The sequence below is a fragment of the Anguilla anguilla genome, chromosome 5 (genome assembly GCF_013347855.1).
Source record: "Anguilla anguilla isolate fAngAng1 chromosome 5, fAngAng1.pri, whole genome shotgun sequence".
NCBI lineage: Eukaryota > Metazoa > Chordata > Actinopteri > Anguilliformes > Anguillidae > Anguilla > Anguilla anguilla.
The window spans coordinates 45091031-45118934 of NC_049205.1; the positions used below are offsets into that span (position 1 = coordinate 45091031).

The following is a 27904-nucleotide window of genomic DNA, read 5'->3' on the forward strand; positions in this document are numbered from 1 at the left end:
CACCTCGGTGTGTGCCTCCGCAGGCTCGGCTAAAACCGCTTCACCTCGGTGTGTGCCTCCGCAGGCGCGGCTAAAACCGCTTCACCTCGGTGTGTGCCTCCGCAGGCGCGGCTAAAACCGCTTCACCTCGGTGTGTGCCTCCGCAGGCGCGGCTAAAACCGCTTCACCTCGGTGTGTGCCTCCGCAGGCGCGGCTAAAACCGCTTCACCTCGGTGTGTGCCTCCGCAGGCGCGGCTAAAACCGCTTCACCTCGGTGTGTGCCTCCGCAGGGGCGGCTAAAACCGCTTCACCTCGGTGTGTGCCTCCGCAGGCGCGGCTAAAACCGCTTCACCTCGGTGTGTGCCTCCGCAGGCTCGGCTAAAACCGCTTCACCTCGGTGTGTGCCTCCGCAGGCGCGGCTAAAACCGCTTCACCTCGGTGTGTGCCTCCGCAGGCGCGGCTAAAACCGCTTCACCTCGGTGTGTGCCTCCGCAGGCGCGGCTAAAACCGCTTCACCTCGGTGTGTGCCTCCGCAGGCGCGGCTAAAACCGCTTCACCTCGGTGTGTGCCTCCGCAGGCGCGGCTAAAACCGCTTCACCTCGGTGTGTGCCTCCGCAGGGGCGGCGCGGCTAAAACGGAGCTGCGCTACATCGCCAAAGGGCCGAGGCCTAAACGGGCCCCGAAGCCTGCTCTTACACGGCCCCGCCGGGGCCCCAAGCTCCGGCCCCTCCACCTCCTCCTCGCCGGACGGCCCTCCCGTTTCGTCTAAACGAGGCCGGCGGCCCCCTCTTCATCGCCGCGTCCCGACCGCGCGGTCCGGGGCTAATTTCAGGCCGGGGGTTTAATTGAGTGCAGGGACCCGGGCGGGCTCCGGAAAAACAAGCGGCGCGGAAATCGATGCGAGCAAATTAGCAGTGTTCTTATAGCGCCGCGCATCGATCCTCAAGGTTTCCCCTCTCTCCCCGATCCCGCGCGTGATGCGTTTGGGGAAAAAACCTCCCCGTGACGTTTACTGGAACCGAGCGCTAAGCTGGGGACGCCGGGGGGGTCCTCCGGCCGGGCCCCCGGTAACGGTCTCCTTATCGGATCCGGCCCGTTGCCGCCGGCACCGGGCCGCAGGGGGGTCCATTCCACACCGGGGCGCAGGGGGGTCCATTCCACACCGGAGCGCAGGGGGGTCCGTTCCACACTGGAGCGCAGGGGGGTCCATTCCACACCGGAGCGCAGCGGGGTCCATTCCACACCGGAGCGCAGGGGGGGGTCCATTCCACACCGGAGCGCAGGGGGGTCCATTCCACACCGGAGCGCAGGGGGGCCCATTCCACACTGGAGCGCAGGGGGGTCCATTCCACACCTGCGCTGTCGGGTGGAGCGCGGCGAACGGGGCGGCTCGCTGGGCGGGGGCGCTTTAGCGGAGAGTCGTTACCTTTAAACTGGCCGCCCCGGGGTGGGGGGGGGGGGGGGGGGGTGACTGGCACACTGGCGCGTGCGGGCGCGCCATCTGCTCTCTCTTTGGCACGGGCGCCGTTTGGCCCTGATTGATGGCGGGATTAAAGGCACTATTAGCTCTGCTGCCTCGCTCGTGTAGAATGTGCTGATTCATTGGTTCCTGCTAGTAAGTGTAGGAGGGCGGTTTTCCTTCTCACAGAGCAGAGCGTTAATATGACCCGCAGCGGGCCGGAGCTCTTTCAGCCCCAGTTCGGTGTTCTCCCATGACTGCAAGTTTGGACAGGACCACGGTACCAGACCCCGATGGTGCTGACTCGGCTCTCAGCCAGGCCAAATTAGGTGTACACCCACCTCCCCAATTGGATTCTGGGCTGGTCTCTTAGCCCGTGAGCGCAAAAGAGGGGAGAGTGTGATGTTTCTGAGAAGGTGAAATCCCTGATTCTGTCCGCATGGAGTTTGAACGCTCCACAGAGCCAGAACTGAGGACCCTGCGGCCTAGCGGCATTCTGCCAGTGGAAGCCCGAGAGAGAGAGAGAGCAGGGAGAGAGTGAGAGAGAGAGAATACCGGGAATGAGTGAGATAGAGAGAGAGAGCAGGGAGCGAGTGAGAGAGAGAGAGAGCCTCGTCTGAACTCAGCCAAGTTCCTCTGTGCCACTGCTCCTCTCTCCACTTCTGACTCACTCTTTCTTTTTTTTTTTCTTTTTCTTTTGCAAGTCAAATGAAACGTTAGATCGGTGTAGCTAGCTGTCCATCTTCCGAGTTGGAGCGAGCGAGCGGGCGGGCGGGCGGGTGTGCGGGGTGAAGACGCCTCCTCTCTGCACCCTCCGCTGCGCTCAGTCTGTTTCTCATTACCCGCATCGCGTATCCAGGGAGCGCTTAGCATGGGGCACCACCTGGCTCCTCCCACACACTCCTGAATGGCTGAGGGAGCGAGCAGTGGCCCGGAACTTTCTTTTGTCCTTCCCTTCCCTTCCCTGTCCTGTCCTGGCCTGACCCGGTCTCATTTCTCACGGCCTGGCGTAGAAACCGAGGACCAAAAAAAAAAAACATTAGCACGACCTCATCGTTAGCACGATTCGGAAAGCGCACCTGCTTGTCTTCCCACTCCACAGTTTATGATGTCATTGCCCTAGAGTTGCGATCGGGTATTCCAAATTAAGGATTTAAAAATGGGTCACAAATGGGGGTGTCTCGTGGCATAGCCTGTAGAGCACTATCCACGTGCTCATTGCAAGCCGCGATGTCGCCGGTTCGAGTCCATTTGACGCACGTCTCTCCCTCTCTCTTCCCCTGTTCTTCCTGTCTCTCTACACTGTTCTGTCTAATAAAAAACCCAAAAAATAAAATAAAATTTTTAAAAAATGGGTCACAAATGTAAGCAGAATCTGAACAAGCACACGGTGCTCCAGAAGCTTCCACGGAAGCTTGCCCCCTGAATTGCCCTCTGGTTGAGCCCTGTTATACTTTCCATCTTAAGATGTTCCCTCGGTAACGATGGGGCACTCTCGCCCGTGTGCCCGCAGGAAGCTCCGGGGGGATCTGCGAGAAGAGCAAGCTGTACTCGGACGGGAAGAAGAAGTCCCTCAACACCGGCATCATCACCGTGCAGAACTACGCCTCCCACGTGCCCCCCAAAGTCTCCCACATCACCTTCGCCCACGAGGTCGGCCACAACTTCGGCTCTCCGGTGAGTGCCGGGGTCTGGTGCGCCTGCGTTTCGGACGCACGCAGAGGATCCTGGGAGCTGGTGCTGATGACTCGGGGAAAACCCGCTGCTCCGTTGTGTGGGAATGCGTATTTCCGATCATTTGATATTTGAATGTTCTGTGAGTCCCACGATAGAGAGCATTTGAACACTCAAACCCTGGTTTTCCCTTAAGTGGAATTTGAAGCTCCTGTTCTTATTGCGTAAACAGCGACTGCACAGAGATTTGTGTACTCTTAAGCTTTCAGACAAAGACACGAATGATGTCAGTAAATTACGTGAAGGAGGGTCCCTGGCTCTGCCTCATGAATATTAAAGAGCAGTGTTTTTGCTTATCAATAAGAAATGGAATAATGAATAATAAGGAGTCAGTGATTTGTGAACTTCAGTTATTAAATATTCAGTTATGTATTATAACTGTGATTGAGCCATGTGCCATTCTGACCCTTATTTTATTTTTGTTGTGTGCATTTAACACAGCTTATGACAACATTATAACCAGAATCTCTAATTGTTCTGAATAGTTCTGATGGCCATCTCAGATCATGCACTTTCTTCTGGTTAGCATTAGCTGTTTGCTATTAGCCAGTGATGGCTGTCAGGAAACAGATTTGCATCCGGGCTCTTGCTTAATGTGAAGGGAAGGCAGAGTGAAGCAGCAGTCTGGCTCTGTTACTTGGACAGCTGGACAGGAAGCAGAACGCCCACCCCCCCACCCCCCCCCCCCCTCCCCATTCACCTGATTATTATTTAATTTACCCCCCTCCGCTCACCCCAGCACGACTCGGGGACGGAGTGCACCCCAGGGGAGTCCAAAAGCCAGGACCTGAAGGAGAGGGGGAACTACATCATGTACGCCAGGGCCACGTCCGGAGACAAGCTCAACAACAACAGGTTCTCCATCTGCAGCGTGCGCAACATCACCCAGGTGCTGGATAAGAAGAGGGGGAGCTGCTTCGTGGGTAAGTGCAGGAAGCCGGAGACGCCCAGTTGGCAGAAGCACCTGGAGCGTGTCGTTTGTGCTGCCGTGAGCCGCGTCGTACAGTGATGTTACAGTTATGTGCATACGTACTGTGTGAGGGTTGAAAGTGTGCTGTGCAATGGAGTCTGTTGACATCGAGCTTGTTGCCTAGTCATGAGTCACAGGATCTGAGTGAAGCAGTGTGAGGCGGAACCAACAGCTTTAGAAGTGGACTGGTGTGAAGTTGAGTTCACACTTTTGTGTGTGTGTGTGTGTGTGTATGTATGTCTGTGTTTGTGTGTGCGTGTGTGTGTACGTGTGTGTGTGTGTGTATGTGTGTACGTGTGTGTGTGCTCTCTCAGAGTCCGGTCAGCCAATCTGTGGTAACGGCTTGGTGGAGGACGGGGAGCAGTGTGACTGCGGCTACAGTGACCAGTGCAAGGACCAGTGCTGCTTCGACGCCAACCAGGCAGACGGCAACAAGTGCAAGCTCAGGCCCAACAAACTGTGCAGGCAAGCAGCCGTGCTGCGTCCGGCCCACGTTCGCACATGGAGCAGGCATGTTCCGGCATGTTCCGCACAGGCACTGGCGTAACCGACTCTCTCCCCCCACACACAGCCCCAGCCAGGGCCCCTGCTGTACCAGGGACTGCGGCTTCAAGACCCGGAACGAGAAGTGCCGGGAGGAGTCGGAGTGCGCCCACCAGGGCATGTGCAACGGAGCCCAACCCCATTGCCCCTCCTCCGAGCCCAAAGCCAACTTCACAGCCTGCCACGGAGAGACGCAAGTCTGCCTCAATGGGGTGGGTGTTGTGTGTTATATGGGTGTGTTTCTGAGTGTGGGGTTTGGGTGCTGTGTGTTATATGGGTGTGTTTCTGAGTGTGGGGTGGGTGCTGTGTGTTATAGGGGTGTGTTTCTGAGTGTGGGGTGGGTGCTGTGTGTTGTGTGTGGGTGTGGTTCTGAGTGTGGGGTGGGTGCTGTGTGTTATAGGGGTGTGTTTCTGAGTGTGGGGTTTGGGTGCTGTGTGTTATATGGGTGTGTTTCTGAGTGTGGGGTTTGGGTGCTGTGTGTTATAGGGGTGTGTTTCTGAGTGTGGGGTTTGGGTGCTGTGTGTTATAGGGGTGTGTTTCTGAGTGTGGGGTGGGTGCTGTGTGTTATATGGGTGTGTTTCTGAGTGTGGGGTTTGGGTGCTGTGTGTTATATGGGTGTGTTTCTGAGTGTGGGGTTTGGGTGCTGTGTGTTATAGGGGTGTGTTTCTGAGTGTGGGGTGGGTGCTGTGTGTTATAGGGGTGTGTTTCTGAGTGTGGGGTGGGTGCTGTGTGTTGTGTGTGGGTGTGGTTCTGAGTGTGGGGTGGGTGCTGTGTGTTATAGGGGTGTGTTTCTGAGTGTGGGGTGGGTGCTGTGTGTTATGGGGTGTGTTTCGGAGTGTGGGGTTTGGGTGCTGTGTCTTATATGGGTGTGTTTCTGAGTGTGGGGTTTGGGTGCTGTGTGTTATATGGGTGTGTTTCTGAGTGTGGGGTGGGTGCTGTGTGTTATATGGGTGTGTTTCTGAGTGTGGGGTTTGGGTGCTGTGTGTTATAGGGGTGTGTTTCTGAGTGTGGGGTTTGGGTGCTGTGTGTTATATGGGTGTGTTTCTGAGTGTGGGGTTTGGGTGCTGTGTGTTATATGGGTGTGTTTCTGAGTGTGGGGTTTGGGTGCTGTGTGTTATAGGGGTGTGTTTCTGAGTGTGGGGTTTGGGTGCTGTGTGTTTTAGGGGTGTGTTTCTGAGTGTGGGGTTTGGGTGCTGTGTGTTATAGGGGTGTGTTTCTGAGTGTGGGGTTTGGGTGCTGTGTGTTATAAGGGTGTGTTTCTGAGTGTGGGGTTTGGGTGCTGTGTGTTATAGGGGTGTGTTTCTGAGTGTGGGGTGGGTGCTGTGTGTTGTGTGTGGGTGTGTTTCTGAGTGTGGGGTTTGGGTGCTGTGTGTCATAGGGGTGTGTTTCTGAGTGTGGGGTTTGGGTGCTGTGTCTTATATGGGTGTGTTTCTGAGTGTGGGGTTTGGGTGCTGTGTGTTATATGGGTGTGTTTCTGAGTGTGGGGTTTGGGTGCTGTGTGTTATAGGGGTGTGTTTCTGAGTGTGGGGTTTGGGTGCTGTGTGTTTCTGAGTGTGGGGTTTGGGTGCTGTGTGTTATAGGGGTGGATGCGTTTCTGAGTGTGGGGTTTGGGTGCTGTGTGTTGTGTGTGTGGGTGTGTTTCTGAGTGTGGGGTGGGCCCTGTGTGCTATTTATCTGGACTGCATTTCTTCAGATTCAGCTCATATCGGATCAGCCTTTGCTCTAAAACCACTGGAGGTGTGATGTCATTCTAATTCCCAGCTATGGTGATGTCACTTGATGAAGGCTCATTTTCATTGGCTAGAACCTCTTAGTTCTCCTATTGTGTGTCTAAGGCCAGTAGACCTGGCTACATTCTGATACAGTGGTGGGGTAATCCAGGAAGGTTTGTTTTGGTTTGATTTAATTGCTGTGTGTGTCTGTGTGCGGGTTTGTGCCTGTGTGCGTGTGTGTGGGGGCGGAAGGCAGCAGGGATATTGATGTAATGAGAGTTTTGGAGACAGCTGTCCAAACCCCGGATGCGTATGGGGGTGTGAGCGTGTGTGTGTGTGCGTGTGCGTGTGGACAGATGGTGAGGATGTGTCAGGAGCAGGGCTGCAGCTTACCTCCCGTATGTGTGTGTGTGCGTGTGTGTACGTACGTGCTTGGGTGCGTGCGTGCACACGCGTGTGCGTGTGGCGTCCACGTGTGTGTCTGAGTGACTGTGCAGAGGGCGGTGGTGAACATGGTGTGTCGAGTACAGGTCACCCCTTTATCTTTATCTCTCTCTCTCTCTCCTGACAGGGCTGCTCTGGCTCCATCTGTGAGAAGTATGGCTTGGAGGTGTGCACCTGCGCCAGCTTGGATGGCAAGGATGAAACCGAGCTGTGCCACGTGTGCTGCATGGAGAGGAGTGAGTCTGACTACCCTCACTACACTACACCTCACACTAAACCTCACACTACACCTCACACTGCACCTCACACTACACCCCACACTGCACCTCACACTGCACCTTACACTACACCCCACACTGCACCTTACACTACACCTCACACTACACCTCACACTGCACCCCACACTGCACCTCACACTACACCTCACACTACACCACACACTGCACCCCACACTGCACCTCACACTACACCCCACACTGCACCTTACACTACACCTCACAATACACCTCACACTGCACCTTACACTACACCTCACACTACACCTCACACTACACCCCACACTGCACCTTACACTGCACCTTACACTACACCTCACACTACACCCCACACTGCACCTTACACTACACCTCACACTACACCCCACACTGCACCTTACACTACACCTTACACTACACCCCACACTGCACCTTACACTACACCTCACAATACCTCACACTACACCCCACTCTGCACCTTACACTACACCTCACACAGCACCTTACACTACACCTCACACTACACCCCACACTGCACCTTACACTACACCTCACAATACCTCACACTACACCCCACTCTGCACCTTACACTGCACCTTACACTACACCTCACACTACACCCCACACTGCACCTTACACTACACCTCACACTACACCCCACACTGCACCTTACACTACACCTCACACTACACCCCACACTGCACCTTACACTGCACCTTACACTACACCTCACACTACACCCCACACTGCACCTTACACTGCACCTTACACTACACCTCACACTACACCCCACACTGCACCTTACACTACACCTCACACTACACCTCACACTACTCCCCACACTGCACCTTACACTACACCTCACACTACACCCCACACTGCACCTTACACTACACCTCACAATACCTCACACTACACCCCACTCTGCACCTTACACTACACCTCACAATACACCCCACACTGCACCTTACACTACACCCCACACTGCACCTTACACTACACCTCACAATACACCCCACACTGCACCTTACACTACACCTCACAATACACCCCACACTGCACCTTACACTACACCCCACACTACACCCCACACTGCACCTTACACTACACCCCACACTGCACCTTACACTACACCTCACAATACACCCCACACTGCACCTTACACTACACCTCACACTGCACCTCACACTACACCTCACACTGCACCTTACACTACACCTCACAATACACCCCACACTGCACCTTACACTACACCCCACACTACACCCCACACTGCACCTTACACTACACCTCACAATACACCCCACACTGCACCTTACACTACACCTCACACTGCACCTCACACTACACCTCACACTGCACCTTACACTACACCCCACACTGCACCTTACACTACACCTTACACTACACCCCACACTGCACCTTACACTACACCTCACACTACACCCCACACTGCACCTTACACTACACCTCACAATACACCACACACTACACCCCACACGGCACCTTACACTACACCTCACACTACACCACACACTGCACCTTACACTACACCTCACAGTACACCTCACACTGCACCTTACACTACACCTCACAATACACCTCACAATACACCCCACACTGCACCTTACACTACACCTCACACTACACCTCACAATACACCTCACACTACACCCCACACTGCACCCCATGCTGTACCCCACACTACACCTCACAATACACCTCACACTACACCCCACACTGCACCCCATGCTGTACCCCACACTACACTTCACAATACACCTCACACTACACCCCACGCTGTACCCCACGCTGCACCTGCCTCGTGGTCCTGCTGTCTTTCACACACAGGCTCGGACTCCAGATGGCCAAGATTCCTGTGTGATGAGGCATTTTCATGTGAAGCTGTGGGTTTAAAGTACCAGAGTAACACCTGGTTGTTGCTTTTTTAAACATTGAACCCTTCCAAAAGGAAGCAGAGACATAGAGGACCTTAAAGTAGGAGTACTGTGGTGAAAGATTTGTACAGACATATAGCTCCAAGTAAAAAGTACTCTAGAGGGAAAGAGAGAATGGTACAGTCTGTAATAAAAGCAACAGGAAGTGAGAGCTTGTTTGAGTGACGGCCCTGTGTGTACCTGTACCCCCCCCCCCCCCCCCCCCCAGTGAAGCCCAACACCTGCAGCAGCACAGGCTCGGAGAAGTGGGCGCAGTTCTTCAACAAGAAAATCACCACCCTGCAGCCCGGGTCCCCCTGCAACGACTTTAAGGGCTACTGCGACGTGTTCATGAAGTGCCGTCTGGTGGACGCCGACGGGCCCCTGGCCAGGCTGAAGAAGGCCATCTTCAACCCCGAGCTCTACGAGAACATCGCAGAGTGGATAGTGGCAAGTGGCAAACCCCAAGCTTAAATGCAGATCCTCACCTAATCAGTACAGGCCTCCGATAGAATCTGTTGCCTCGGGTATTTTTATTGGAATTTAAAATGTGAAAATATCTGTTTTTGGAAGTTGGCCATAATATCGGTTTAATTTTAGCCTTGTAACTTGTATGAACATTGTAATTTGTGGCATGAATATTATGCAGCTTCATATTACACTGTCTGTCCTCTATTTTAGATAAAGCTCTTCGTCCTTTGGGTTTTCAGTATTGAGGCTCTTTCTGTGTTTTTGTGTACGTGCGTGTGCGTGTGTGTGTGTGTGTGTGTGTTTCTGTTTCTGTGTGTGTGCGTGTGCATGTCACAGGCTCACTGGTGGGCAGTGCTGTTGATGGGCATCGCCCTCATCATGTTGATGGCCGGCTTCATTAAGATCTGCAGCGTCCACACCCCCAGCAGCAACCCCAAACTGCCTCCACCCAAACCCCTGCCTGGTGAGTGCAAACCGGGGAGGGAACCGTTGTGCTAAACTGTGTCTGAGGCTGCCTTCAAAAACCTGAGTTAAAGGTGCAGTATGTAAGTTTGGAGAAGAGAGCGAGAGAGAGCTTAATTTTGAAAAAACAGGTAACATGATTGACAGCTGGTTGGTAAGCCTCCTTGCAGAGAGCTATCCTGATTGTTTGTTAAGATTCAGGCGCAGTGAAATTTTGGGGCGGCTGGGTCTGGGGCAGTCCGAGAGACCAGATTTATTTCTTAGAGCTTATAATTTATGATATCTGACGCAATGTGAAGAAAATTTACAAAAAAAATTATTTAAAAAAACATACATACTGCACCTTTAAGTCTAATTTAAGATGGCGAAAAGGTAGGTGTTCTGTCATCTACTCTGCAGAAATGCAGAAGGTGACCTTGTTCTAATTTAGAGTTAACCTGAGAAATGAACTAGGGAAAAGTGACTGAGGGAGTCTGATGATGAAGAGAGACTGAGATGAAGATATAGACAAAGAAAGTGGTCGATAAACACCATGAAAGAGAGACGAAGAGACTGGTGGAGAGCGGCGTCCGTCCCTGAAGGACCCGTTAAAATGAAAAGGGTCTTAACGTGGCCTCGCTTGTCAGGCTCTTAACCATAAATCACCGTGAGCCTGGACACAGTCAGGGACGAGCCAGCCAGCTTTTGGGATCTGAGATACTGAAAAAAAAAAACAATGGCTGCCTTCTTCTTTCTGACAAACCGTGATATGTGGAGGCAGCGATGCAAGCCAATGTCCATTGACCTTTTATATATAACGGTGATTAAACGTGCTACGACCAGTCCGATTTCAGGATGCTCTAGGGAGATTAGCTCTTAAGGTAAAACAGGAAGTAGACTGGCGGGTGGTTGAAACTGTTGAAACCTTGATCCGAGCTGACGCGGTCGGAGAAAACCAAGGCCGCACGGCAGCAGGCCGAGCTGGTGTGGGTTTATCTGGCGCTGATGACGTCACTGTGCGAGCGTCCTCGAATGACCTCGGCGTGTGTCCCCCCGTCCTTAGGCACCCTGAAGAGGAGGAGACCCCAGCACACCAACCCCCAGCCGCAGCCCCAGCGCCACCACCGCCAGCCCAGAGAGAACTATCAGATGGGCCAGATGAGACGCTGAGGCCGGACTCTCTTTGCCTTGGTTCTTCCTAGTGCCTACAGTGGGAAAACTTCACTCCAAAGAATTACCTGTATCAGTCGTTGCCCAAATCCCCAACCCCCAACCCCCCAACCCCCCACCCACCACCAAACGCCAAACCCACCGGCCGTCTCGAACGAACCGCGGCCGAATTTAACCGGAGAAGGTGAGCAGAGAAAAGACAGAACGGAACGGGCGGACGTCGCTGTTCTGAGACGGCAGCGGAGCCCGTGTCCGTCTCCCTTTCTCAGCGTCTCTCAGAGGAGCAGCCAGAGAATCCCGGCGGCCATTTTAATGCAGTCTCAGCTTCTTCTCCCAAAACTTCCCTACTTTTTTCCCCTTAATTCTGGAAATGTCCAGTCTGCAGTGGTGTCCTCGTGGGACCTTTTTTTTCTTTTTACCCCCCTCCCCTCTAAACCCCCCCTCCCCCCACTTTAAAAGGGACGACGCGCTCCTGATTGTAACATCGTGACTCGCAGGTGACAGGGGGTTTTTGCTGCTGAGTAGGGCCAGGAAGAGAGACCACCTCCAAGTGGAAGAGACTTCACATTGCCAATGTAATTAACATTGTTTAAAAACGAAAAAAAAGCGCTGGCTTTTTATTTCTAATGCATACGCGTACTTTCTGCGTGCAATTGTACAGATATCGCAATATAGTTTTTTTTTCATTGTATCATAAAAGAAAATGGATCCTTTTTTTTTTTCTTCTTCTTTTTTTTCCTGCTGTTTGATGAAGATGACTTACTGTTTTAATTGACACTCTCAGGATTTAAAAAAAATAAAAATAAAAATACAAAAACAAAGGAAGGGCCTGGAAGTGAGGGAGGGGCTGAGAATGTTCCGGGTGCTTTTTATAGCAGCTGCGAGTAAGGATGGCTTACCCTGTGGTGTTAACCAGCTGACTTTCACATGGCATGCGCACATGTAACAGCTGTGAAAGTGTAAACTGCGTTGGCTGTTAAAATAACAGGGCATGCAAATAGATCGATGTTGGCTCATGTACAGGGGCTGCTGGGTAACGGGAGGGAGGGAGGGAGGGAGAGAGGGAGGGGGGGAAGGAGGGAGGGATGATGGGATGTATAGATGATTGAGGCATAGCTCCTTGGTGACATTTTAAGAAATAAGCCTGAAAGATTGTCGAGACCCTAGATGTGGTAGTTTGATATTGTTTGCAAAGAGTACTGAGAAGCTTCTCTTCGACTTTGCGGTTTGCTGGTGAGAGCATGTAGGAACATAGGGATAGGTGCGATTTTTGTTTTTTTACTTCAGACTGCATATACTCATTTTCTCAACTGATATTTAATTGCTCCCCACCCCACCCAACACCTCACCATACCTTTATGTTACTCAACAACAAAAAACCACTAATCACAGCAGATGATGTGTCTGTTGATCAATCCCACTGTGATGAAGGGATGAGAGAGGGAAGAAAGAGAATGGGAAGCCTTGTGTCCAGCAGAGGGGGTGCTCGCATTGCACTTTCAAACGGTTTCAGCTCGTGAGGCTGCATCATATCCACCCAATCACACGATCCTGACTGGACACATGTGACTGGAGGACTAGAGATTTAGGGGGGTGGGGATTGACCAAAAGAGGTATTGAAAAAGAAAATGAGGCAACTGCCGATAGTCCTGTTCATAGACAGACTGACCATCTCCTCTCACAGGGTAGTATCTTGTAGAGTGGAAACATGACCATGCACCCACTGAAAGCGTTGTATGCTACAGTGAGTGGAATGCAGTTTTTAAGGACCAGCTATGCTGAATTTAAAAGCATTCTTAAAAAAATGTAAAAAATTCCAGTGTGGAAATTCAGCGTAGTGTAATGCATAGTGGAGTACTTTACAAGATGATAATTTCCAGACAATGTTGTTTTACTGACTGAACCTCACTTAAAATCAGTTGCTTTTTATGATTGCGTTTCTCTTTCTCTTGTTTTTGTCGATGCAGATATTTTGTATATATAGGAGATGTTATTGATGGAATGTAGAGTTTGCTACCTGTGTTTTAACTGCGGTGAGAAGGGAGAGTCCCTCAGTGGGTGTGGCTTAGATGCATGTAGTGTTAGGTTTGAGACGGAACAAGGCAGCCAGTCAAAGTCCAGACCTTTCACCCTCCCACTCCCAGTCTCCCTAGTGACCTGTAGCTCTTTCCACTCATCCCAGATAGGCAATTAGTGGATTTTAGGTAGAAAATGTGGGTGAAACCAGAGGGCTTTCTCCCCCAAAACTAAGCAGCGGTGTTCTGCTCGCGATTGAAGATGTGAACTACGTGCCTGAATGGAGAGGGGAGAGAGATACTGCCCAGAATATCCCTGCCCAACACCCCCCCCCCAAACACAAATTGACCATATGCCTGATCTGACCCAACAAAGAGTCAAAGGGAAAACCAGTCTAGCGGGTGACAAATATCCACAATGATGTATCAGTTTCTGATTGGCGTGGTCTCAGGAGCTTTGGGTCAAAGTACCGGGAAAAGCTGCTCTGTCCCCCCCCCCCCCCCCCCCACCCCGCCCCCCCCAAGTAAAAACACGCAAGGACCTGTGACTTAAGAGCTCAAACGGCTCCACAGACGGTTGAACTTCACTTCTGTTACTGCAAGACCCAGCTTGACCAAGAGGCAACCGAGGCCACTGGCCCGGAGGAACCCTTCTCTTCTCCACATTTTTCAGCCATTTTGAATTTTTATTGCGTTCTGTTCCTTTGATGCTCTACGACGTTACGCTCGTTTTAATACTGGGTTCAGTGCTTCTGAATCCTCAGGGAGTTCACCTGGAGGGGACACTTTGAAGGCATACTAAAGCCATGCAACTCCACAGGGCACTACCACCTGCATGGTTTCCTCATATCCCTGTACGGTAGTACATGGAGAGTTTGCTTTACTTTTGGAGATAACAGCTGTTTTTATACATGTGTAATGTCCGTTTTTTTTTTTTTTTTTGTATTTGAATTCCAGAGAATAATCGTTTCAAAGGCAAGTTCAGTTTACCAAATTAAAAATTCAAACAGAATGAAAAATGTATAAACTAAAAGCTCCTTTGGTTCTAATTCTGTATTTCTGTTCTGTATTGTGCTGGTTGGAATGGGGTTCGTGCTGGATAATAAAGTAATGTTTTCATCACTTTCGTCATTAGTAAACCTCCTTTGAGTGTGGTAGATTTAATATTTTTCCCATGTTTGTCCGTTTTTCCTGTGGTCAGTTCAGATTTAAAAGTGTGGAGGGTTGCCTGAAATTTTAAATTCTGTTTATGAAGCTCAGTAAAATTCTTTGAGAGAAAAGTGCACTGAAATTCCCAGTTTGAGTTAAAATGTGGTAGGTGATGTAAGCAGATGAAATAATGAAAAAAAAGTCTAATACTACTGTCTGATTTTAACGTCCGCTGTGTTTTATACAGTATCTACGTTTTTTTTTTTTTTGTTTGTTTGTTTGTTTGTTTTTTTGTTTTTGTTCTTGTTGGGTTCACTTTGGAAAATTTTTACTAAAAAAATGCAAAAAGTATTGTGCAAAGGTATGTAATTTTTTTTGAAGTACTTGAAATGCATTAATAAAAATAGAATTGATCAAAATAGTTTTGAAAAACTTTGTTCTCAGAGGTATGTATGTCTCCTTGAGATGGAATGTTTTGGCTTTTTTATTACAGTGCATAAGGTTTGCTGCTGAAAAGTCACCTGGAAAGCCCATCTCAAAGTGAACCTACCTTAGTAGGACACGTTTCCTTTCACATGAGAGGAACCTGAAGCTCTGAGGTGACTCCTCACCTATCCCCTATTTAGAATCTCACTGGTGTGCGTAACTGGGACATGCATACACACACACAAACACTCACACACACATTCACACTCACATTCACTCACACACACACTCACACAAACGCGCGCGCACACACACGCCTCTTAGGTGTGCTGCACTCAGCAGTTGTTTTCACAGATGGCATTATAGCTCCAGCCCAGCTGAAGACATGCCAGAGGAAAAAATCTGCAGGATTCTAACAGCATAGCCAGCTCTCAGGAGGAGGATCTCCTGCCTTTATTGCTGGGTTTTTTGCTTTGTGTATAAATTTCAATGTTAATGATGCAGTAACCAAACATATAGGGTTTCTGAAAATGCTGGACTACCTAAATTTTAATTTATCTGTTTGGGGGGGGGGGGGGGTTTCTCAATTATAATTAGACATCGGTGTGAATTATTGATGAGTGATATCTGTGGAAGCTTTTGTATTGACTAGTGATATCTGTGGAACTGCTTTCATTCCAGATTTATAAAGATTTCTTTGGAGAATTGAACTCCCAAGACAACCACAGATTTACCATGGCGGCTCCTGCTCATTACTCTGCCTATCTTTTCCTGTTTCTCAGCTGTGAAAAGTAATGCTGGTAACCCCTCTCTCCAAACGTCCACCCACTCTCAGCATCCAAGTAATGAACTGCTTTTCTTATTTTTGCAAATCAACATGGCATCTTGTTTTTGCAGGCGAATGCTCTTATCTTATGCTACAGGGACCGCTCTCTACAGTTTTTACTCAAATGTTAAATAGGCCTCCTTGAGCACTGAATACATTTCACTGCTTGATTTGTATATCAAAAGCTCTTGCATTTGTTTTTGTATCCTGAATATCTATTCTGGTCTGATTCCTGAGAACATTGTAATGCAGCAACGTGCAGATAGTGGTCAGAAAGATGGAAACATTTGTAAAATGGGGCATACAGAGTATATCGAAAGCAGGTGCTTTCTCATAAGTGGTACCTGAGTTAATTACGCTAGTAACATCCCATCATGCTCAGTGTCATGAAACAAATACTGGGCAGGTTTGATTGCCAATAATTATGGCTTGTATGGCTATAATACAGTGATTCTGAAAGAGGGGTGATTGTTGGAACATGTTTGGCAGTGATTAATGCAGCCCAGCATTGTCATGTGTTATAAAAAAACTGTCTAATGTGCTGTCGGCTCGAAAGTCTGAGGGCAAGATATTCTTTGGGGGGGGGGGGGGGGGGGGTGTACATACCTTCTATTGTTATTCCCTGACATTTCGTGAGTAAAAGTGTGATCCCAAATAAAAGCAATGAAATGGATGCTGGTGGTGTTAAATGGAGGGATAGATTTTTCCGCGATTTATGGCTTGTGTCCAAAATTAGTCTGCCACTGGCATTTGGAAGGGTTACTTTCTGGGCCAAATATCAGCAAATGGTACAAAATATGAAAGCAGCGACCAAATAACTAACCGATAATCAGAAGGCTTGTCAACTGAGAAGATGGTCTCCGTTTATTCACTCTGACTCAGTTTACTGGTGGTGTACGTCATAACATGTCTGTCCTCTCAAAAGTGCAATATTGGCAGTAAAGTAGACAGATATGATTCTGTTGTGGAGTCTCTGTCAAAATAAGGCGTTGCTTCGAATTTTTGCGAACTGAAACTTTTCTTAATCTGGGATAAACTATATGAAGTTTCAGGCATTAAGACCTTCCAGCACTATCAGTGACGTACAGCTCAGGTCCCACCCAGACGGTTCTCTTTGGCTGAAAATAATCACGCTGTGAAATATCATAGGTCGCATTTATAAAGCATTTAGGAACATTACAGTGGAAAAACATGCGTAAACTACATACATTAAAAACGAAAAAGGAAAAAAAAAAAAAAACCAATGACACAAAAAACGTTTAGTGGCCACAAATTAGAAATGTATTGTCATTGTCCCTAATGATGTAGGGCTAACAGCCATTGGGAAACGTACTTTATACCATATATAGTTAGTGTCTGTATTGAAAGAAAACAGTTTTCACGTTAGCTGTGTATTCGCTTCCTTTGTTGTTTCTGACGTCTCGCTTGGCAGCGCACAAATGTTATCTCCTGCGACGGTTGAAGATTAGTTTCATCGTTCGTCTTGGCACAAAATGACACCCTGCAAAATACAATTTTCAAAGAGTCAATGCAATGCAATGTCAACATGGCAATGTCAATTTGTTTGTTACGTTTTTAATTTAATCTTCATTGGAAAAAGGATAGGCCTATTACTTTGTCCCGCCATTTATGGATCTGCAATGCGAATGGAAATATAAGTGTTAGCCTACTCTCTAATTTAAGTTGCAAATCCTTGTTATCAAAATAGACAATTTGTGCAATTGTAGAGGTTATTCACTAGAGGGTGCTAATGACATAAAAAACGTGATTGTTGGTATCCTAGCTCAGTCTATTTGCCAATTGCTCATTTTAAAAGACGTGACACCATGAAAAATACGCTATAACCCTAATTGTTTTATATAATTATTTCAGGTTTTTAAATGGCTCTGTTTCAAAGTAAAATGTGACACTTTTGTTCTTATGTCAGCCATTGCGCATCAAGAGATGCACATTTGGATGAGCATTTGGATGAATTCATGCATAGATGAATTTCCAAGCTCATGCATGGCAACTAAAGGCTCAGTGGTTCTATGGTGTGTTTCATCCGTCTCTCTCTCCTCACTGGCATCTTAACGTATCCCCTTCCCCTTGTGTTTTGTTGTTTTCCTCAGCAGGGGCATAGTAACAACACTGTAGTATAACTTGTGCACCATTCAGAGGCTAATCTCATATCAGTCTTTTGGGGTTCAAAGCATTTTACAGTATATGTAACCATTTTAAATCACATTTTATAACTGAACTTACTGCCCACTGCAATAAATATTTTTGTTGTGTAACATTACTGTCCAGGGAGGGCTAAACCCCTTGGTCTTTCAAAGCTTGCTACTCAACTATCAAACCAATATATTCCCTTAATAAATCCCTGTTCCTAGCTACCCCTAGGCTACTCCTCTCATATTCATAATCGCACATTTGTGCTACTTACTTTGTCTGTGTATCCCCTGTCTTGATACGTATATTGCCTAAGTTGAGTCCTGGCCTCTTCCTGTCTCTACCCCAGGGGATAAAGGTCTGCATCGTGTTCCACACGGTGGCCAGGACTGGCCTGCCCTCCCAGTGGAGCTTGAACAACATCAGGTCACCAATATCTGAGTCCAGGGTGACCAGGAAGGTGTGTGTCTTGTTACCTGCTACCCCGTCAACACTAAGAAAGGAAAAAAGTAGACGGTGTAAGGATTTCAATGTGGTTAGCAGGTTGAGCTGGATTCAGTATTCCACACAGATGTTGGCAATAATTAAATACTAACAAAAAGGAAACAGACATTTTAAATGTGGGTGATTGGAGAGGCAGCTGACCCACATAGCCTCAGGGAAACAAGACCGAACAGACTTGCATCTCTCACTGTAGGAAGATGGGCTCTGCGTAGCTCAGTTTCTACCCTCCACTGCAGCTTGTGTATGGGAAAGCAGCTAATAGTTGGGTGGAATACTGTCTATAAGAGAAAGGGCATTCTTTTACCTACCATACTTGAATTATTAATGTTTACTCTTATACAGGAATCCTCTCATTTGCAGATGCATGAGTGCTCCATTTGCTCACGCTTCAGCTGTTATTTTTCTTTTTTTTTCTCAAGTGTGCTGAAATTTCTCCCCTTGTAATGGGGGACTACTCAGCCTCTTTCTCCAGCTGTGTGTTTCAAACGAACGTGTTAGAGGGGAGAACAGATGTGTGCCTCGGCTGTAGGGAGAGAGATCAGAGGGAAAGAGAGTCCAAGAACCAGCATCTGTCTCAGAGGGGCGATATACTCACAAAGTGAAGGGCATTTTCTCACTCTCTTCCTTGGTACCAGTGAGAGAGATGGTGAGGGTGGGTTTGATGTTCTCCACCTGGTTTATGAATTGTATCTTCAGTTGATAGTGGTAGACTACAGATGAGAAAGAAAGTACATTGGTTTTGTTTAAATAACATTATCTACCCTACTTTTAAAAAGAACAAGGATCCTATACCACAGAACCCCTGAAGTCATGCCTGGTGTTACAGATATTGGGAATATGGACATCATTCAAGCCCCGTTCTCAAACAGAATGCGTGCTCTGTCCTGGAGAACAGTGAGCAGTATTGGACGTCGTTAAGATTCAGTGATCTGTAGCTGCTACGCAGAGAATGAGTCAACAGGCTTTAATGGTAGAGCCTTTTTAACGCTGCTGCTATGGGCTATGGTCCATGGTCCACAGGGAACAGATTGTGCCTTTTTCAATCAAGAGACCATCTCAGCTTTCCAAATGCCTTTCCTTCCATCTTATTCCCATACATATTCTCAGTGAGAGCCCAGATCACTTCAACCAGAAATGCAATAATATTAAATGACTCCATTTTGAAAAGTTTGCGTTAACAGACGTCTTTTGTAGTAACAAGGCTTGCTCATGTAAAAGCATAGCTAATCCTCTTATCCCCCCCCTCCCCATTTATGTGAGAGTACATGACATTTCTATAAGTAGTTTTTGAGAAGTTTGGAGGTAAAGTGACACCCGCAACCTTTGAAAAAAATGAAATCAATTATCCAATCAAACAAACACTGAATAAGGACCACTCATGTAGGAAAGGTTTATGCAGCTGTTTCTCTTAGGTTAGGTTTCATCTGGCATTTTGACAAACATAAATCCAAATTCCATCTGCTAGCGTCACATAACGATGACTGTGCCCGCTGGTCTGTGCCAGAACCTGGGTTTATTTGGTTAGCACGGACGGTAATGACTGTATCAGGAGCATGCACTCCGCTGACCTTTGTAAGGCTGGTGGGAGCGGGTCTTCAGGTACAGTTTCTTGCTGGTCTTGGTTTGCGCCCTCTTTATGTCATGGCCCAGTCTGTTGCAGCGGTTCCTGCGGCAGTCCAGGCAGGCGCCCCTGTTGAAGGCGCTCTCGTCCTTGCACCAGTAGGCCGTGCTCTGCTTGTCTCTGTTCAACAGGGAGTCGATGAACAGGTAGACGGCTCGCTCGTGAGAGCATTTCACTGACTTTTGGAAACCTGCCCCCAAAAGAAAAGGTCACTGAGGTCAACAGGCTTGGTAGGCACTTTATTTACTGTCCTCTTTCTAGTAGTTGCAAAAAAAAATCATTAAATCTGGCAGGATAAAAGATGTGCAAAAAAACAAACAAACAAAAATTCATGTGCATTTGACATGATTCCAATGCGTATTTATATAAAAAGGCTGAATCCAGTCAAGTTGATTTTGATACATAAAAATTAATGCATTAGATATGAGAAATTCAATCAACCAAAATCTTTACATTTGTCCATGCCTAATGACTCAGTAATAGTGAAATTGAGTACATTATGTCATTTTGTGACAGCTCTGGTATACTGTACTAGGCAGAGACCAATGAAGCATCCCATCCCTTTGTAGTGGTGGACTGGTCTTTTGGGAATAGACAGGGATATATACTGGGTTCTGCTGTTTTTGTATATCATCAGTCCTTTGATCTAATTTAGATATTTTCTTTTATTAAGAACCTGTCAGAGAATACTGTCAATCTCAAAGGGAAAAGAACATTGCCTTATCTCAACGATGTGAGGACTGCCTTTCAGGCAGACTATTGTGCTCCGTGATTTCCATGATGAGATTTCATGCCCCTGAGGCAGAACGCACAACAGAAGCAGAGGAATAATCCACATAATTATCCCATAAGGATGACAGCTGCTTTTATGTGCTTGTGCCTTTATACAGAACGTGCGGTTTTGATTGGTAACATCAAACTCTATCTCTGGATTACTTTGCAAGGTTCCAATTGAAATTCAGCCCCGTACAATAATATAGTTTTATATTTATAGATTCAGCTATACTTAATAATAATATTCATAAGTACTTATTCAGCCTAGAGTATTATGCTGTAGGATACTCTGGGTGTTAGGTTAGCTACAGTTTCTAAGGCATGATACTTTTTGTGTAAACTAAAACTAAAATACTAGATTTAAAAATAAACTCATAATCCACTGTCAAGCATTGCCTGAATGTGAGTAGGAGCCCATTTTTCAAATGTGGGATTTCTCCAAAAACTCTAATTTGTGTGTGTGTGTGTGTGCCTGTGTGTGCACATGCATTGCCACTATTAGCAACACGTGTTGGTAGATGTATGCTGCTATGTGTACATTTGTTGATGTATTTGTACATTTGTGCATGTATGCGCTTGCATGTGCTTGAGCATATACATATGTGTTTGTGTTTACGTTTTCACTTGTACGTGTGCATTTGCACACTCTAGCCAACCCACCCTTTCACACGTACCGCCTAGTCCATACTGTGACAAGTGAGAAAATAGCGTGCTTATATCACAGCCCGGTTGGAAGGCTCCTCCGTTGGGGTAGAAGTCAAAGTGCCCCACTGGCTGCTGGATGCCCATGCTCAGTCCCATGTGCTGCTGGGTAAAGGTATGAATGGCATCTACAAATTTAGCGTCATCAGGAGACAGCCTATCAGTGTGGGACATCCCCTCAAACGCTGGGCCTGTAGGGTCCAGTCCTGGAAAAGGAAACACAAACTAATTAAACATGATTTGAACATTTTAGAGCTTCGCTTCCATGATTCAGCTAATTTCTGTGTGTGCTTCCTCTGGTGGTCTACTTGTGACTCTATCAAAGTAGTTACTGTATCAAATAGCTAGAGGTTAATGGTGTTGAGTATAACCAGTGTCCGGGGAGGACTCGGCCAAGAGCGCAGTGGTCCTTGTGCTCCTTGCTTCAAAGCTGTGTAAATGTAACAGTTATGTAGGCATAGTAAATATACTGTGGTATGATCAAATGGAAAATCATTATATATTTATAGTTTGGGCATTTAGCAGGTGCTCTTATCCAGTGCAACTAACACAGCTTACATTATTTTACGTGCAATCCATTCATACAGTTGGAAATTTATTGAATCAATTTAGGTTAAGTACCGCACACATGGATACAATGGCAGTGCTCCACCAGAGAATCAAAGATACAGTTTAAGATTATGATCACAGTTCCCTGATCAGAGTGCCATGCTGTCACCAAATAATTATCATTTCACCCTTATTTGATATACAGAGAGCTTCTGCAGTATAATGTCACCCAGAAGGAGTAAAAGACATGGCTCTTCCTGTCTTAAATTATTCCACTATTTCTCATCTCCTGAATCATAATCACAGAGCAAGGATAGGCAGACTCAAACACAGCAGAAGAGAATTAGAGAACTTAAGGGTACAAATTAATTTTTTGATGAGAAACTGTATATTCATACTTAATGAATATAAATAGCATAATTATGTTCAATGCTATTGAATCACATGGTTATGTTATTTAAATTAATCAAATATGAATATACAGTTTCTTATCAAAAAGATAATTTGTACCCTTTTACATCTAACAAACAGCTGTAAGTACATGAGAGACATTAAAAAGAAATACAGTATTAAGAATCAGAGCTCCTCCCACCTGTGATGCGTCCAAGCTTTCTGGATCCAGTGAAATAGCTACCAGCGAATCCTGAAGCATGAGCACCCAAGCAATATCCAATCAGATGGACCTTGTCAGGGGGAAACTGGGAAGACTCCTGCCGTGCACACAAGGAGCAGTTCAGCCTTATTGACGTCGCCCTGATGAAGTGTTATGGGTTTGTCTGAGGTAATAAGGATGCCATGATAACTGTTCAATTGGAGACATGCTGTATGCTTTCCTTTCTGTTTTCACTTTTCAGCCTAACCTTTCAGCCAGAGAAGGAAACTCAGCTAAAACATGCAAGCTTGGTCAAATTTTTGTAAGGATAATTTACATTCAAAATTCCAGAATCATATAAGAAGCAGTAGAGTTAGGGTTAGAGTCTATGGGAGAAGATCTGACAAATGTGTGCTTTGTGGCTCATACTACTTGCTCCCATGTAAAAGGACTGTTTCAGCGCTTCCTGATGTTTTCTGTTGTTTTGGTCTGTCAGTCCGTGATGAGGTCAGTCAGTGTGAGTCGAGTAACAGAGTCTCCATCAAAAAGAGCCATTAAAGATTTTGTTAACATAAGAAAAGCCTTTTCCTCTCATTTAGTTCTCTTTTAATAGGCTTCGGCAAGAGAAAGGCAGAAGGTTCAGCATTCAAACCATCATATAATATAATGAGAAAGTTCATCTTCTGATTGCAAAACCTATAACAGTTCTGAATTCAATATTTTTTTATTCACCAGTTCTCCTTTTAATCAGGTTGAATTTCTGGTCTTTGAGTGTGAGTCCCTGTCTGAGTAGTACTGAGACGCCTCCTTTGTCAGAGACAGCAGTCCTGATTGGCTGTCTTACCTCCAGCCACTGCAGCAGGTGGGCCACATCCCGCCCTGCCACCCGGGTGTTCTGTGCAGCAGTGGGGTAGTGTCGGTAGGCCAGAGTGAGCCAATCACAGATCACCACGTTGACGTCTCTCAGGGTGGACTTCAGAGCTACCGCCAGCTCGTGCACCCAGCTGTCCATCCTCCCATCTACCTGGAGCAAGAACATTGAATCATCTTGCCAACCTGGTTCAGGTAAGCAGGGGATTATGGGTCCTATTGGTGGAACTGGAACATCACATGAGTGGTAAAATGCACAGGTAATCACATGTGCAGTAGTGTGTGTGTGTGTGTGTGTGTGTGTGGGGGGGGTGTGGTTATATTGGAATGGGCAGTTATAGACTGCTTCTTGGTTTGTCTCTGCAATGCAGCAGTCTCCAGGTTAGCACACATGCTCTGATGCTCACAGCACCAAGCACCTTCTTTTGAGTCTAAAGTCATACCTACTGTATGTGTGAATATCTTTCACATTAAATCTATTGCATATTAACTCATTTATCTGTTGTTATCTGTTGTCTGTCATTTATCTCCCCAGTGGTGGAACAAACTCCCTGTCCCTCTCCGAACCTCCCCCTCACTACCCATCTTCTGCCGTGGCCTGAAGACTCATCTCTTCAGACTATACCTAGACTAACCACCACCACGCTATATATTTCACTCTAAATCCCCCACCCCCCCTTTTTCATGACACTTGTTACATGTTGCCCCATCCCAGCACTTTTTGGTAATTTGTATTTGTCCTAATACTGTAGCTTATTCTTCTGCCTAGTTGGCTTTGCAGAGGTTAGGTCCGAATAGTGTTCACTGTGTGAACTAAACTGTGTTCTTGGCTAGAAATAGCTGTACAAAATAAGTATTGTATCTTACTGAACCTGTGTTTAGTAGTTGTCTATGACCATGAAATGCACTTTTTGTACGTCGCTTTGGATAAAAGCGTCTGCCAAATAAATGTAATGTAAATGTAATGTAATGTTGTCATTAGTTGAGTTGCTTGTGCTCTTTTAACTTTGCCTACAAATATACAAATAATTGATTTCTAAGCAGCAGTACATGCAGGGTCATAAGAATATACTATATTTACATACAGTATCATTACATTTAATTCTGTGGAAGTGGTTGAGCCTATCTATAATTTAATGGAATAAGGCAAAGGACTGAATCATCCTTACCGTCCACCCGTGGATGATGATGATCAAGGGGTTTGAGGTGTTGAACCTGCAGGAGTGTAAAGACTGTGGAACGTATGGCTGGAGAGTGCAGGCGTCTTTTAGGGAGCCTCCCTCTGAATACAGCCGGAAGACAGACTGTGGAACGTATGACGCCTTCACAGTGTCTGGTTGTGAATTCCACAAAGAAACAAAAAAGAAACAAAAGGCAGGTAAAAAAAAAAAACTAGGACTACAATATTTTAGGACATGACGAGGCCTTTCATTGATATCCTCAGTGTGCATTTTGGTGATAGCGTTCATTCCCCAGTTGTATAACAGATAACAGGTGGACTAGATCTATGATACTGTAAGCAAATCAAAAACAGAAGGATCTTTTTTACACCAACCTTGACATGGGTTATGTGTACACTCCCCCCCCCACCCCCGCCAATTTCTGCCGCTCTAATCGATATTATATATTGACATCCATGACCAACGTTAATTAGACATAAAAAACTTGAAAATGTTTGGTAGACACCATGCTATGGGCACAGAATGACTCAATTAAATGTGTTGCATTTCACCATTGACACTCAGTCCGGCCTATAAATACAACACATTTTTAACTTGAAGAAAACTATAATTTATTTATTTTTGCCCTAAATTCTCCTAATTATATATAGTTCAAAGTCCAGGTTGGAGAACACATGGACTGGCTACACAATTATTTCCTTTGGTCATCTGATATTGCTAAACATTTAAGTGTCCCTGTTGACGTATTACATGCTATAGTTGTATAATGCATTGCACACATTCCTGCTTATGTAATAGTCAAGGCCATGTTGTGCAAAGAATCCGGACTGAGTCAGGATCATGACGTTCTGTTCCCTGTCTTTAATAAAGACAGACACAAGTAAGCACCCCTGCTAAAACCACATTTGTACAACACATTTTGAATCGGAAAACTTGAGCTACTGTCTTCAAAGTCACTGCTTTGCTCACTGAACACCCCAGTTCTTAGTTTGTTGGCTTATTGTTTATTTATGTTTCACGGGGAGCAAGAGATGCTTCTGCAGTGTTCTGAAAGCAGCCCAACACAAAAATTGAGCCGATGTGCATTTGATATAGGGTCATATGTGTGACCTGTCCCTCTTCATCCTGTTGTACATTTTTAAAAGGCTTATGCTCCTAGGCTTTTAATCAATCACAAATGGAAACACGTGACTAAATATTTTTTTGTCCTCATGCTGTTTTATGATATGTGGTACAGTGTGATTTATTAAACCTGATAAGTTGATTTGTTTTTCAAAATATTTTCAGCTTAGCCCAATCATGACAAATTGCTAATGTACTCAGACCTGTAAACCTTATCTTCTCTTTCATCAAACAGTCAATTTTCACAATCCACAAAGTGTCTGTACATTTCTTTTATGTACAGAAAATGTGAAAGTGCTTAGGCAATAAAATTACCTCCATATCATAGTTAATCATAGAAATTCTCTTCTGGCAGAAGTGAGGTTCTGCCAAGAAATCATAAAAAACTACGTCCAGAGGAAAAATAAAAGAACGTTCACTTACCCGTTTCCTTTCTTCCTGTTCTCTGTCCATCACTGAGATGGGAAAAGATCAGCAAGCAAGCCAGGATTTTTATGACTCCCATAACATTCGTGAGAACAGCTAAAACTTGTATGAAAAAGGAAAGAAAACGAGACAGGAAGGTGCTAGATACTTGGTATTTATAGCACTACATGTGATCAGGCCGCTGATTATCTTGATGCCTATTCAGTCCAGAGGTGAGACGTTGGGTGTCGGTGGGGAGTCTTATTGCCCGAGTGTGTGAAAGGCATGGCTTTACAGCCAGGGTAGGGGGCCCGGGGAGGGATAGAGGCACCTGGGAAATTGAAGCTCTTTCTGATTGGCTCCAGCCTTTAGTAGGGCCAATTGGATAGTGCTAAAAATGAGAAGGATAGTAAATAATAATAGTAACTAATAATATAGAGGGATAGCAAAGGGTTAACTACAGCAAGAGAAGCAAAAAGAAGTGAGATTTCTGAGGTTATGGATCTAGGAAATCTCCTACTTATATTTAGAAATATTTACTAAGTAAGAAGTAAGTAAGTTCATATACAGCCATGGAGGGATATTGTGTGTGTGTTGGCCTTTTAATTGATTAAGTCTTGATTGAACAACTAATTGAATTTCCAATCTGAAAATTGGCATCACTAAACATAATCTACCTTGAAATATCTTCGTGAGAAAGTTTCCATGGGAGGCATGTTTGTGTTAATGTGAAATGATTTATTTATTGTCGCTAAATTGTGCCCAATGAACAAATCTCAGATAAGCTAAATCAACTGTTTATTGCTTTGTCTTGGCCCCCGTGAAACAGTGAATTACTCTTAAGAAATAAAACCCTTCTCTATTATCAGTTTGTTGATATCTGGTATGACTTTAGTCCTTCACAAAAACATTTATAACAACTGATATTTACTATCACTATCCAATTCCCATTTATAATCATTACGTAGAGATAATAAAGCAATTAACAGCTCAATCGCTCCAAATTCATCTTATGCTCAGTAGAGTAAAACCAAAAGACTAGAGTACACAATATTAAATAGGAGTTCACTGTTCTTCTTGACACAGAGCAAATGTTGTTTTTGACCACATGTTACTCAAACAGACCTATGTACTGTGTCTACTTTAATGTGAATTTCTTTGCAGAAGACACAGTTTAGACTCCAGTATGGCACTGCTCTATTTTTTGGTGTTGCTGCTGTGTGTTTCTGAGGTTTAAGTAAATAGAATGTGGGACTCTGAGTCTTGCCAGACACAACTGGCCACATACTGGGCCACAGACCTCAAATGATGCTTAGGTTAGGGCTACTGCAACTGTGTGCTTCATAATTGGAACAACTGCACATATTTCTCATAATAAATGTAACTTCAATATGTTTGATTCATTTGATGTTCATTGGTAATGTTAGAACAAGCGCGAATCCGCAATAGCTGCGACCGCACACGTGCATGCATCCATGTGTGCATGCATCCACACACACACCCTCACACAAACACGTGACTTCTTCTTTGGCTCATGACCAACCTTTTCACAAATCTTTGAATCCATTCAGGAGTTATGCACCTTTTTGTGATTTATGTGGGGGCAACGCCCATCGTCACGCCCCCTCTTGGTCAATTGGTCTTGAAAGTTACTCAGCTCTACCTTCGGTCATGACCAATGCCCATGCCAAATTTCAGCCTCCTGGGGCAAAAACTGTGGCCGCTACTGGGTGGGACACTTTTTCAATACTCACTTTGTCAATATAAAGAAGATAAATTGAGTTAAATAAATGAATAATTTCAGAGATATGTTATGGCCCTTGGGAAGATTTATGTTTGTGACAGCAGTGCATAACTACCATCATGTTTTGTTAAATTATGGAATTTGATACCTTGATAATAC

The 27904-nt window shown here is 46.1% G+C and overlaps 2 protein-coding genes across 2 annotated transcripts in view; one reads left to right on the top strand and one right to left on the bottom strand.

Moving 5' to 3' along the window:
* The window catches only part of LOC118227666 (disintegrin and metalloproteinase domain-containing protein 10-like), a 78590-nt gene extending 66651 nt beyond the window's left edge, over positions 1-11939 (top strand). The window contains exons 9-16 of the mRNA XM_035418405.1: positions 2952-3115; positions 3912-4095; positions 4457-4607; positions 4714-4897; positions 6969-7077; positions 9262-9482; positions 9840-9966; positions 11008-11939. Coding sequence (XP_035274296.1) covers positions 2952-3115; positions 3912-4095; positions 4457-4607; positions 4714-4897; positions 6969-7077; positions 9262-9482; positions 9840-9966; positions 11008-11114 — 1247 coding nt within the window. The 3' untranslated portion in view covers positions 11115-11939. The remainder of the gene's footprint in view (positions 1-2951; positions 3116-3911; positions 4096-4456; positions 4608-4713; positions 4898-6968; positions 7078-9261; positions 9483-9839; positions 9967-11007) is intronic.
* Positions 11940-16376: 4437 nt separating this feature from the next.
* Positions 16377-26260, bottom strand: LOC118227151 (hepatic triacylglycerol lipase-like). The gene is made up of 9 exons (XM_035417316.1): positions 26020-26260; positions 24463-24626; positions 23268-23447; positions 22424-22541; positions 21255-21488; positions 19754-19996; positions 18781-18895; positions 17956-18174; positions 16377-17031 (listed from the first exon to the last, which is right to left on the bottom strand). The coding sequence occupies exons 1-9, from the start codon at positions 26099-26101 to the stop codon at positions 16914-16916; spliced, it is 1473 nt and encodes a 490-aa protein (XP_035273207.1). The 5' UTR covers positions 26102-26260; the 3' UTR covers positions 16377-16913.
* Positions 26261-27904: the final 1644 nt, after the last annotated feature.

Coding starts and splice junctions, on each gene's coding strand:
- LOC118227151 (XM_035417316.1), bottom strand. CDS start 26,101: ATGGGAGTCATAAAAATCCTGGCTTGCTTGCTGATCTTTTCCCATCTC. Junction 22,542..23,267: donor ACCTGCTGCAGTGGCTGGAG/GTAAGACAGCCA, acceptor TGTGCACGGCAG/GAGTCTTCCCAGTTTCCCCC. Junction 18,896..19,753: donor CTCCCACCAGCCTTACAAAG/GTCAGCGGAGTG, acceptor TCTCATCTGTAG/TCTACCACTATCAACTGAAG.